The 12,739-nt window shown below is 53.9% G+C and overlaps 1 protein-coding gene across 1 annotated transcript; it reads right to left on the reverse strand.

The window, feature by feature from the left end:
• Positions 1-2,894: 2,894 nt before the first annotated feature.
• Positions 2,895-5,431, reverse strand: RTBDN (retbindin; the record flags this gene model as incomplete). Its single annotated transcript, XM_081233649.1, is given in 6 exon segments — positions 2,895-3,122; positions 3,608-3,704; positions 4,256-4,366; positions 4,480-4,562; positions 4,566-4,639; positions 5,081-5,431. Coding segments are annotated over 6 exon segments (762 nt in total). The 5' UTR covers positions 5,250-5,431.
• Positions 5,432-12,739: the final 7,308 nt, after the last annotated feature.

A 12,739-nucleotide genomic window follows, 5' to 3' on the forward strand; every position in this document is an offset into this window, starting at 1 on the left:
TCACAATAACAGTACATATAAAACATCATCAACAACAACAGTGATCATGGATGATGTCCGCATTTATTGAGTGTTAATTACGTGCCAGGCACTTTCTAAGCCTTGTATTTGACATCCTTCCCATTAGGAGGTGGAGTCTAGGGCACCTCCCTTTTGTCTTTAGTGACTTACATTAGTGAATAGAAAGCAGAGGTGACACTGTGTGACTTTTTTTTTTTTTTTTTTGGCCTCACCGCCTGGCTTGCAGGATCTTAGTTTCCTGAGCAGGGGTTGAACCTGGGCCCCAGCAGTGAAAGTGCCGAGTCCTAACCACTGGACAGCCAGGGAATTCCAGCACAGTTTGACTTCTAAGGCTAGGTCGTCAAAGGTGAGACAACTTCCACCTGGCTCTCTTTCTTGGGACATGTACCTTTAGAACCCAAACGCCATGTTATGAGGAAGCCCAAGCCACTGGGCTAGGCCACGTGTAGTTATTCTGGCTGACAGCCCTAGCTGATGTTCAAGGCAAGAGCCAGTACCAACCACCAGATACGTGAGTGTGACTCTGCCCCAGCCACTCTCTGCAACTGCATGAGAGACCTTGAACAATAGCCATCCAGCTGAGCCCAGGGAAACTCCAGAACCATGAAAGATAATGATTGTTGTTTTACACCACTAAGTGTGGAGTTGTTTGTTACACAGTGATGCATAACCATAACAACTTGCATTAACTCATTCGATTCTCCCAATAACCGTATGAGAGGAACAATTATTATCCCCATTTTACACATGAAGAAACTGAGGCTCATAAGTGCTGGGCAACATGCCCAAATTTACAGAGTGAGTAAATGGTAGAACTGGGATGTGAACCCAGGTAGATACACTACAGAGTCAAGGTCATAACCACCAGTCTCTGTGGTCAGTGTATCATGATTCCCTGACCAGCACTCCTTCCCCTTCTCCTGGTTTCATCACCTGACTTTCTTTTGGGGGGAACACCCCTCCTCCATCATCAGTCCATGTGGTTCAGATGGAGCTCACCCCACCATGGACCTTTAGGTACAAGCATAACCCAGATCAGGCCAGTGAGAGTACAGCATGCCCCTTGACACAATTATTGGCTTGGTAATGGGTTTATGAGGGGGCTGGATCAATGAGAGCCGGCCCTGGGAATTTTGCTGGTTTTACAGAGAAATAGGCCCATTTTAATCAATAAAACCATGGAGTTGCTGGTCCATCTTTGCTACTGTGAGGAGATCCTGTCCCAGAGTAGAGCCAAGAAAAAATATATATATATACAGATAGACTCGTAACATCATTTAAGAACCTAGAGACAGCCATTCCTGAAGCTTATCACTGTTTTGGCTAAAGGCACTTTGAACTGAGTTTGTCTCTGGCATCTGAAAGATGCCTGTCTACTACTCTCCCAGTGGGACACTTTGCTTCTTATGCTATTTCACCTTCACTGAGGGCAGGGAATGGGCCTGATCTATCTATCTTAGCACAGTGCCTGGACACACGAGGCATCCACCAATCTCGCTCTATTGAACAGAACTAAAAGGGATATTGCCCTGTTTCAAGGTGAGGAAACTGGTTCTCCTAGAGCCTGTGGATAAGGAGGAGGATTAAGGGTAGTGCTTACATGGGACTTTCCTGGCAGTCCAGTGGTTACAGTGTAAGTGTTTACAACCCAAATCCTGAATCTGAGTCAGTCCTTTGCTTTAGATCCAGGAATAGCATTTGGGAGAAGCGGAGGAAGGAAAGAAGAAGACACCCTTGGGACTTACCTGGTGGCACAGTGGTTAAGAATCCACCTGCCAACGCAGAGGACACAGGTTCGATCCCTGGTCCGGGAAGATTCCCACGTGCTGCAGAGCAACTAAGCCCATGCAACACAGCTACTGAGCCCGCGCACCTAGAGCCGGTGCTCCACAAGAGAAGCCACTGCAATAAGAAGCCTGCGCACCCCAACGAAGTGTAGCCCCCGCTCACTGCAACTAGAGAGAAAGCCTGTGCACAGCAACGAAGACCCAACGCAGCCAAAAATAAATAAATTTTAAAAAATGGGGAGGGGTCCAGAAGAGGAACTGACAAGGAGAGGAGGTGTGCTCTCCCACTGTGTGCCACCAGTCCTACCAAGAAGCTTCCTGACTTGTACAGACCTCCAGAAACCCTTTATGGCCTTCGCCTCTGATTAAACAGGCCCAGTGGTGTCTTTTTTTTTTTTAATTAATTTTTGGCTGCATTGGGTCTTCGTTGCTGCGTGTGAGCTTTCTCTCTAGTTGTGGCGAGCAGGGGCTACTCTTCGTTGCGGTGCACAGGCTTCTCATTGCAGTGGCTTCTCTTGTTGTGGAGCATGGGCTCTAGGCGCGTGGGCTCAGTAGTTGTGGTGCACGGGCTTAGTTGCTCCACTGCATATGGGATCTTCCTGGACCAGGGGTCGAACCTGGGTCCCCTGCATTGACAGGTGGATTCTTAACCACTGGCCACCAGGAAGTCCCACTCCCCATTTCTGACACCTGGATATTCCAAGTTGTGACAGATGCTCCAGGGTGTAGACAAGCCCTCATTTACATGCTCCTGTGAATCAGTCGCTAACTTTAGGACCTGAAGATTTGAGAGACAACTATCACTTTCTGGCAACTCTCCTTTCCACTTACTTCCCCCAAGAAGCAGCCACATCACGTGCTCTAACTGGCGACTTTATTCAGGGGGGTGAGGAAAACAATGAACTACAATTGGGTTATTTCTCAAATAATCTGAAGAGGGGCGAATCTCTGGGGCCCCAGAGAGGAAGGATGGGACTCTGGAAACTAGAAGGCAGAGAGGGACAGGGGTGGGACTCTGGGTGTCTTGAAGGGCGGGGCCGGAGGTGGGGAGAGGGGGCGCATCTTCCATTCAAGGCCAGGCGCCCCCTAGGGGCCGCTGCCACTTCCACTGCCACTTCCGCTGCTCGCAGCGTCCAGGATCCAGGTGCGAGGGCGTCGGGAGCGCCGGAAAGTGGTTTCCCGGGCCCTCCGTGCGTGTCTGGGACGCGGCAGCACCGAGATGGAAATGTTGAGGCAGTGACCAGAGCCAGGATCCGCCACTGGTACCGCGTAGCCCAGAAACGAGCGGCAAAGTTCCGCTCCGTCAGCAAAAGTCTGGCGGGAAGGGATGAAGTTTGGGTCCGAGTTGGTGGAGTCCAGATACCCTGGGGGCAGCGGCGCGATCTTAGGGCAGGAAATTCTCACCTCTAGGTCCTCCCGGGAGTCTGGGGGCAGGACCATAGTGGGGGTGGGGCCTTGGGGAGTGCGAGTTCTTACTGGGTCCCAGGGGGCTCGGGTGGGGGAGAACCAGATTAAGGCTGGGGCCTTGGAGAAGGAGACTCGGGTTTCTGGGCCTTTCAGGGGGACTGTGGACGGGCCTCGAGCAGAGACCGTCCTCTGGGGAGGGCAAATCCGGACTCAGTGGGCCTTAGGGAGGCTACAGGCATATCCTACTATGGAGATTGGGCCGTGGAGGCAGGAAGGATGGGAGTGGGGGCCTTGGGAGTGCCAGTCCGGACTCTGGGACCTAGACGGGCTAACCCAGGACATAGTGAGGCGAAGTATCAGTCTCTTCCTTGCTTCCTCTGTCTCATGCTCACCTGCCCATAGGTGGTGCAGCCAGGCTCGCAGCCCCTCTTTTCTAGGAGTGGGAGCCAAGTCGGGCTGCAGATGATATCACTTTCGCAGGTGGCAAACCTGGGGATGGTGTGTGGAGAGAAGAAGGTGGGTAAAGACTCCGCAGCCACGTCCTAGTGGGATTCCTGCTCTCCAAGGCTTTGCCCCGGGTATGTCCCTTCCCCAGATCCAGGCACCGCCTCTTAGAACCACGCTCCTACAAAAGCCATCCCCCAGATTTCAGCCTGCCCCATATTCTCTAAACTTACCCAGGGCCTTGTCACTTCAGGCCTCATCCCTGCCGACCTCAGACCATCTATTCCAGGCCAGCCCCACCCTTTTAGCTTCTCTTTTCAATCAAGAGGCCCTCCCCTTAAAAAAAAAAAAAAAAAAAAAAAAAAAAGCCAGCTCCATGGAAGGCCAGTCCTCCGTACTGCCGTACTTAGCAGCGGGTCCTCCACAGGCCCCGTCACTTTCTACCTAGCCTCTAAACACCAGGCCTCGTCCTGTACACCTTGGCGACTTTGGACGCAGGCCATGCCCCTTCAGGCACACGGAGGATCAAGCTGCAGATCCCTCGTTCGGCCCCGCCCAAGCCATAGGCCACACCCCTCACGCCCCGCCTCTCCTACCAGGCATCGCAGAGCTCCGAGCAGAGAGGCTGTGTCTGGCGTACCCCCAATAGCAGCAGGTGGAAACGACTGCGGAGGGCAACCTGGAGGTGTCCCAGGAAGGATTCGCACCTGGACATCGGGAGAGACAGGCCCAGATAGGTCAAGATGGCAAGCGCTCTGTCCCCTGGTCGGGGCAACTGGAGCAAAGAACACAAGGAAACACTGGAGGTGGCTGTACTTACCCGGGGCTCAGCTCCCCACAGCGCCCTGAGACGATCCCAGGGTCCGATGCCTCTGGTGTGTTCATCTCTGAGGGACAAGAGGGTCATGGAGAAGGGGACTCCAGTGAGTTGCCATCTTGGATCCTCAGGTAGGGTTGGGGAACCAAGGCTTGGGGTTCCTCTGAACGGGGAGACCCCAATTATATATGTTTTCTCAAACATAAAAGTTAAAGACTTCGCTTGGGATGCAAATGGAGCTTCAAGAAAAAATCACTAATCACAATCAGCTTATCAGTTATGACATCCCTGGTGGTGATATAAATTCTCATATACTTACATATACTCTTTTACAACATCCTTATGAGGTAGGTCTATTATTTCTCCTCCTTTCTTAATGGCCCACCTGAGGCTCAGAGAGGTTAAGTGATTTGCCCAGGGTCACACAGCTATGAAGTGGCAGAGTTGGGATTTGAACCTAGGCAATTTGTGCTGTTTAACCACCACTAGACCCAGGTGCCTCCTCCGGTCACCCTAAACCCCTCTCCAAAGGAAATTCTGGCATTGTTATGGTTGAGTTGGGGTTTCTGGTTGTTAGAGTTTAGGCAAAGTCTGGAATGCTTACCTGCCAGGTGCAGCTGGCTTGTGCCCAAATTGGTTGCCAGCCTATGGTGTCTCTGGGATCTAGCTGGGAGTGGGTGGCTCCCTCCACAAGCCCCCAGCAGGATCCATGCCAGGGTCAGTTGCAGGGCCCAGGCCAGGCCCCTGGGTCGAGTGCAACCCCTGCAGGCCATGTCCACCTGAGATAAGCGTCAGCTGGGATACGAGGTGAGGTTCAGCTGTCCCTTTCTGGTAGCTCAGGGTGGCACTGTCCTGATGCACAGCCAGGAGACAGTGCCAGGCAGAGCAGAGAATGGGCAGCTGATGAGGAAGCAATAGCCAAGGACCCTCAAATCCCCGGGGGCCACCAAGGCCTGTCTCTGACCAAGGAACCCCCCCATCAGACTCATGTCCCCTCCATCCCTTCAGGTGCAAGTGTCCCCACCCCTGTTTGACGATGGTTCCCTTCCCCCCCACTCCGACCCAAAGCGGGATCTCCCACCCTATGGGCCCTCAGGCAACCTCCTCCGTCCTCTAAAGGGACCTCCCCAGATCTTCCAGTCCCCCCTTCTGTCCAGTAATTCCTCCTTCTCTTCTGCCCAGTCTCCTCCCTCCCTCTTGATCCCTGCTGGCCCCTTTCATGGTCACCTTCTCTCGGCCCACAATCAGCTTAGGGGCTGCCACCCAGGGCTGGACCTCTGGACCCAAGCTTGGCTGTGGCAGGACTCGGATTCTGCCAGTGGGATCCAAAGGCCCCAGGGCAGGGGAAACTAGGGATCTGTGAAGACAAGGCAATTCCCTCCCCATCTCCGCCCCCTCGGGCCACCCCTCACCTGTTAGCCGGACTGGAGTCTAGGGCACTGCTGAGACACCTCAGGGTCAAATCCAGGAAACAGCTGAAAGGGGCGTGGTTTGATGCAGGGGAGGGGTTTCCCATCGCCCCGCCCTCTGCTCCAGCTGACCAAAGACCAGAGGATCTGAGGCTGGTGTGTATATATCCTTGTGTTTGTCTTTATGTTGAGCTTGTGGCTTAAACTCTGTATATGTGTGAGGAGATGGATGAGGGTGTGTGTGGGGGGGATGAGGGTGTGTTTTGTGTCTGTGTGTGTATTGAGTGGGTATGTGTGTTTGTTGTGTGACGGTATGTTTATGTGCATCTCTTTAGTGTGTGGTGTGTGTGTGTGTGTGTTCAAAATCTGGGTAAGGAGGTCTGTAAGTGTTCCAAGAGCCAAGCGTGTCCAGTTGAGTAAGAGTCAGATAATAAATGAAGGGGAAGGGGATGAAGGATGAGGATAGATGTTCTGCAAAAATACTCTGAATAGGTCACTGGACAGAGGTTATTGACCATGAATGTTGACAATGAGTGAACAAGAGGTGTTGTCATGTGTGGAGAGGGTGTGGGACTCCATCTGAAATGTGTGTGTGTGTGTGTGTGTCCCTTTGCAATTTCTGTGAATTTGTGTCGCTGCAAGCATTCCCTCAATTCATTCAACAAACATTTATTGAGCACCTAGGGTGTGTCAGATTCTGGGGATGCAGTGTAGTGACTTAAGACATGAAAATCTCAACCCTCATAGAGCTGATAGTTTAGTGGGGGAGTCCAGTAAGAAAAAACACCGCTCTAAAATAAAATAAAATAGAAAAGAAAAGAAAAACAGCCCTCCAGTGGGTATGTGAGTGTGTGTGTGTGTGTCCATGTTTTGCATTGGGAGCATAATGTGTCTGTATTTTGGACAAGAGTTTGTGTGCAGCTGAGCTTCTTTTGGTTTGGGGACGATGAGTGTGTGCTTGTGTTGTTGAGTGTTTGTATGTGTTGTTTGTGTGTGCCTGCATTGCCGAGTGTGTGTATGTCTGTGTTTCCTAAGTACGTGTTTGCATGTGTGTTTCCAGAATGTGAGTTTATGTGAATATGTGTTTCTGTGTTTGCTGAATGTGTGTTTGTATTCTGTGTTTATGTGTTTGCATAGGACTCTCTGTGTCTATGTGCTAACTGCATATTTGCAAATGATTACATGTGTTTGTGAGTTTGTGTTTGCTGAGTATGTGTATGTGTGTGTATTTGCAGAATATGTGTTTTTGTGGAGTATGTGTTTGCAGGGTGTATGAATGGGTATATGCGAGTCTGTTTGTTGAGCATGTGTTGGTACTTTCGTGTTTGTGTGTATGTTTGCACAGTGTGTGTGCATGCCTGTGCTGTAGATTGTGCATATGTGTTTTTGTGAGCAATGACTACAACCACAAATCTCGCTCCCTCTCTTCTCGGACTAGTGCAGAGTTTTTGTCTGTCTCTTTTACTGATGTACTCCCAGAATCCAAAATACTACTTTGCACACAGTAGGTGCTCAATACCTGTTGAGTAAATTAATCAGGAGGCACTGTCTCCTGGCCCCTCTAAGGGCACCCACTGATGTCCTGGAGGCTTCAGCAACCAGTACTCGGTGGACCTAGCCTTCCTCTGGTTCATCTTGGGGTAGTCCAGGGTGCTCGTGGGTCTTATCTGTCCAGCCTCTAGGCTGTGCCTCCCGATAACCCTTCCCCTCCCCTAACCTCCGCCCCCAACCTGAGCTCATATTTCAGCACTACGGACAGGAGCGCTAGAAATCAGTACCACGGAGAGCTCCCGCGGCAGCCGGCGGGAGAAGGGGGCGGCAAGAGCGGTTTCCCGGCCTTGGACAGAGAAGTGCGAGGAACAGACTCAGCGATATGGCAACACGAGCATGCTGACAGAGACAGAGAGAAACAGACCGAGACAACTCAGGCAAAGGCGCAGAGATGAGCAGACAAGCGCCTGGGGAACACCGGGACCTAGACCTCGCTGTAGCCCCCTTTGACAGGCAGGGGTCGCTCCCGCCCAGGGACCGCGCCCTCCAGGGTCTTCGGGACAGTTATGGGCTGAGACCCTTGGGAAGCCCCCACCCCACCATGCCCTCCAGTGCCAAGACTGGCGTGGGGAGGTCTCCGACGCTTTTCACTACAACTAGGGGAAGCATGGTTGGCTTGGCCTCAGCTGCAGGAAGACTGCGGGGGAGTGGTGAAAATCGCTTCGGCTGCCCTCCTCCCCAGCCACCAGCTAATCGTTCCTATAAATACGGCCCAGCCTGGCCTGGCTTCTTAATCCTGACGGTGAGGGAGGGGATCGCTAGGGAAGGGGGGTGGTATTAGCACGTAAATGTTTTTCGGAGGGGGCTTCTCCCGTAAGGACGGGTCTCCTCAGTGCAAATACACACTATGTAAGAGTGTATCTCCTTGGGATGTGAGGTCTCGTGGGTGGGGACAATTTCCCACAGAGAATATGGCTTTCGTGGGGTCTTTCACTGAGGGTAACTTCACCAAGCTTCCCAAGTGAAATATCACCCGCGGGGATCTTTCTCTACGGAAATGTCTCCTCTTTGGAGGGTGGGCTTTTGAGAGGAAGCGTCACCCCTCAGAGACCATCTGTTTTAGAAATGATTTTCAGGGTGAGAAGAGTTCCTGATTGGAGAGGGCCTCCCTATGGAGACTACCTCCCCGTGGGAATGTGTCTCTCTGAGGGGGTCACTGCGGGGAGGAGGTTGTCTGCATAGGGAATATATCTTAGTGAGAATGTCTCCTTTGGGGTGTTTCTTGGGTTGGGAGTCTAGCCATGAGCATGTCTCTCCCCTGGCGTGTCTCTACAGGGGTCTCACGGTAGCTTGACTTCCTTGGGGGCATCTGGAGGCTCCTTCCTCCGCCTGTCCGCTCCCCCCACCCCCCCAGCGCGGGCAGCCTTGGCCGAGGCCGGGCTCGGGCGCCCAGACGCAGTGACGACGCCGGGTCCGCCCCACTTTGCTCCGCCCCCGCCACCTCCCTGCCCCCTCCCCCCCCCCAGCCGCCGCCGCCGCCGCCGCCGCGGTCCCCGCGGCTTCTCACTCCCTCCCGCCTCCCGCCTTCCGCCTCCCGCCTCCCGCCGCCGCCCCTGCCGCCGCCTCCCACCTCCCTCCCCGGGGCCGAAGCCTCTGCCGCCGCCGCCATGGACGATTCGGGCCTGATTCGTCGCCGGAGGCTGCAGGTACGCGGCAGCCCTGGCCCCGGGTGGAGGGGAAGGGGTCGGCGCCCTGGGGCGGGGCCCGGCAGGAGGCGGGAGAACTTACGCCAGGGTTGGCCCAGGCGCCCTCTCCCATGGCCTCGGGACGCTACCTAGGGGGAACGCTGTGGCCGCGCGTCCCGCCGCGCTGGGGACCCCGCCCCTCAGGGGTCGCCCGGGGATCCAGGGATCTGACAGAGGGGGATGCAGCCTAGCGCTCCCCCTCGAGGATAACCCGAGGGGCTCCCGGCCCGTCAGAGGGGGAAGGAGCTGGGATCGAGGTCTTTGCCCTGGTGCCCAGCCAGGCTGGGGGTGAGGGGGCGCAGAACAAAGTTATTGCCCCAGGGCTCGCGCCCCTCGGGGCTGCCGGCGCCGCAGCAGCGGTAAACATGTTTGTGCTGCAGCCTCGCCCCTCACCACCCCAGGAGCCCCTTCCTGAGGCATGGCGACCCCCTGCGACCTCCACGCACCTGCTCAGCCACCAGGATTCTTCCTACTGCCCTAATTGGACAGGCATCTAGACAGCCTCCCTCCTCACTCTTCATTCCACCCCGCTCCACTACAACACTACCCACCCGCCCCCACTCCGCGATCCTCAAGTCCAGCCCAGCTTGTGGGTGGGCGGGAGCGATTTTTAGCTCCTTGCAGCCTTAGAAGATGTTGGTCTCTAAGCTGCGCAGGCGCAGGAGACGTGGGTCCACTGCGCGGAGTGGGACACTGAGGTTTGCTGTGGAGTGTGGGGAAGGCGGGGACAAATCCAGGCGTCAGGAACTCCCACATCCTAGATGGGTAGGGATTCTGAAGCTGAGAAGTGTTCTCTTCCGTCTGCAGCATGCACTTCTAAGGGTTAATACAGGGGTTCTGTGTTGGCCCCAAACTAACCCCAGAGAGGAAATCGATCAAAGGTTCACCCTAAGGTTTGCCTGGCATCTGGTCTTTCTGAGCCTCCTTGAAGCAGCCCCGAGCTAGGTAGTCTGGAGAAGTTTATATAAAGCCTAGAATGGGCCCAGTCTCAGGCTACATGCCTAGCCTGGAGCTTGGGAAGAGGAGACGATTCAAACCATCACCCAGGGGCCTCGTCCATTTTTGGATGGGGCCATTTCAGGGGGCAGGAAGGACTTTCCCGGCATCTAGATGATGCTGGAGCCAGACCTGAGTTTTAACCAGAGCCCAGATGGGCTCTTCAGGTCTTCCTCGGATTTCCTTCCTTTCCCTGGGCTGGGTTAGGAGAACGGGTTCTGAAAAAAGGGAGGGAGCTGCTGCAAAACCAGAGCAAGTGCTGAAGCAGTTAGACTGGGTCCGCGCCGTCGGGTCCCCAGAAAAGGGCTGAAACGGGCGGAGCCTGCATGGGGTGTGTCCCCGCCCCCTGGGCCGGCGCCGACTCCCATTGGCTCCGTGCCACGCGGGACTTAGCTCTCCGGTGCAAGACCACGCCCCCAACCCGGGATCCTCCCACTCATCCACCCATCCTTCCCCAGGCTTCTAGGCTGAGGGAGCTACCCACCGAAGTCCTGCCCGAACCTCTTCCCTTCTGGCAGGGTTAACCACTTCGCAGCCTGAATACACTCTCACACACTGGTGCAACCCCTTAGAAGCTGTCCCACAACCACGGAGCTCCCAAGGGTCCCCTGTGTGCAGTTGGGATCGTACAGCAACCTTAGTTCGAATGCCCCGGCCGCAGGGCCGTCCGTTAATCACGAAGAGATGCAGAATCCGCTGGGCAGAGCAGCTCTGCAGCTGGGGATGGAAGTGGCGTCTGTTTACACGGACGCCAAGGATCCAAATCCTCTACCTCTCCACCTTGCCCCTTTCTTCGACCCTAAAATGTTTAGGGATGCTAGCAGATGGGGCTAGAGTCGAGGACTTTTCTAGGTAGCACTTAAAGGTCCCCCTGGGGCTCACCCTCGTAGGCCCATTGTACCCGAGTCTGGAGTACCGGGCTCCGTGGCGGGAAAATCCAGGTCTTGATTTTGATTGGGCCATTGCAGCCGCCTGGCCCAGCCGGCTGGTCCAAGGGGCGGCTCATTCAAGCTGATCCTGCAAAGACAGAGGGAAAACCTGGTATAGATTTCTGGTCAGCCCTGGCTCAGGATGGCAGGGCTGCCAATCTGGACGGTGTTCCTTTTGACGCCGACCATCCATCTGTCCTCTGTACATGGGAGTGTGAGGTCCCTCTGGCCCATCTTCTGCCATGCAGCATGTCCATCCACAATAACTCCTGTTCCTATGACCTAACATTTATTGAGCACTTACTATACGCTAGACACCATACTAAGGTGCTAGGCACCTGCATCATCTCACAGAATCCTCTAGAAGGAATGGACTATTGGAAGGTCATTCGCCAAGGTTATAAGTGGCAAAACTGGGATTTGAACCCGGGGCTTTCTGCTATCAGAGATTCTAGAAAAATCCTAGAACACTCCTCATTTCTCCCTGGTTGGAGTCCCCACCAAAGGGCTTTGGAACCCTCACCTGAATCTTTCTGCCTGCAGCCCTACCAAATCCCTTTTATTCACCTTAGCCTGTGGACACAGAACTGGGTGGAAGGTGATGCCCCTTCTCCCCAGTGCTCTCAGAAAAGGGTCCAGACCTCTGTAATTTCTGGTCCCTGTAGTGGTTTCCTGTGTGCTTGACAAACAGAATGCAACCTTCTGATGTGGAAAGAGTTAATACCTACTTTTTTTTTTTTTTTTTGCCACACCGTGTGGCATGTGGGTTCCTTGACCAGGGATTGAACTTGCGTCCCCTCCATTGGAAGCACGGAGTCTTAACCACTGGACCACCAGGGAAGTCCCAGTAACTACCAATGATTATCACTGCCATTACTGAAAAAGACCACCCAGCCATCACCTGATTCCCACGTCAAATCTCAGTTTGAGCCACCCTAACTATCCCCACCCCAACTCTGTGAACCTGATTGAGATGGAGTAGAACCACTGAGGTGTGGAGGAGTCATTCATTCATCCATCCAGTCATTCACCCTTTCATGCTTGAGCAGGCCAAGTTTATTCCTGCCTCCAGGCCTTTGCAATTCCCTCTACCTGGAAAGCTCTCTCCACAGAGCCTCCCATGGCTGACTTCTATTTTTCAGCAACAAACTTAAAAATCGTCTCCACAGAGCAGCCCTCTGTAACTATCATGTCCCCCTCCTAGCCATTTTCCATCACATCACCTTGCTTAATTTTATTCATAACATTTATTTCTGTCTAAAATTATTTCGTTCACTTCTACATTAATCTTGGTTGTCTGCTTCCTTCCTTTAAATGCTAGTCCCCAAAGGGCAGGATTTTTGTCTCATTCACTGCTGTGTCCCCAGTGCCTAGCATGGGGTCTCTCATACAGTAGGTGCTCAAGAAATATTTTTCAAATAACGACTCCTGGATGTTTTCATTTGCACAAACACATACTGAGACGCCAGCTCAGGAGTCCTATAGGGGGCCCTCTGCTGGCCTCTGGGGGTCGGGAGAGGAATCACCCTGGTACCCTTTTCCCCTAGGAGCCCAGCCCTCACCTCATGGCCAAGGGCGCAGGTGACCATGCTGATGAAGGACCTGTCCCATCCCACCTCTACCCCTCCAGGGGGCTGACAGGGCTTTTGGGCAGTGGCTGCTGGTCCCCGCTGACCTCTATCTTTTTGCCCCT

The sequence above is a fragment of the Mesoplodon bidens genome, assembly GCF_964165515.1.
Source record: "Mesoplodon bidens genome assembly, chromosome: 4".
NCBI classification, from domain to species: domain Eukaryota; kingdom Metazoa; phylum Chordata; class Mammalia; order Artiodactyla; family Ziphiidae; genus Mesoplodon; species Mesoplodon bidens.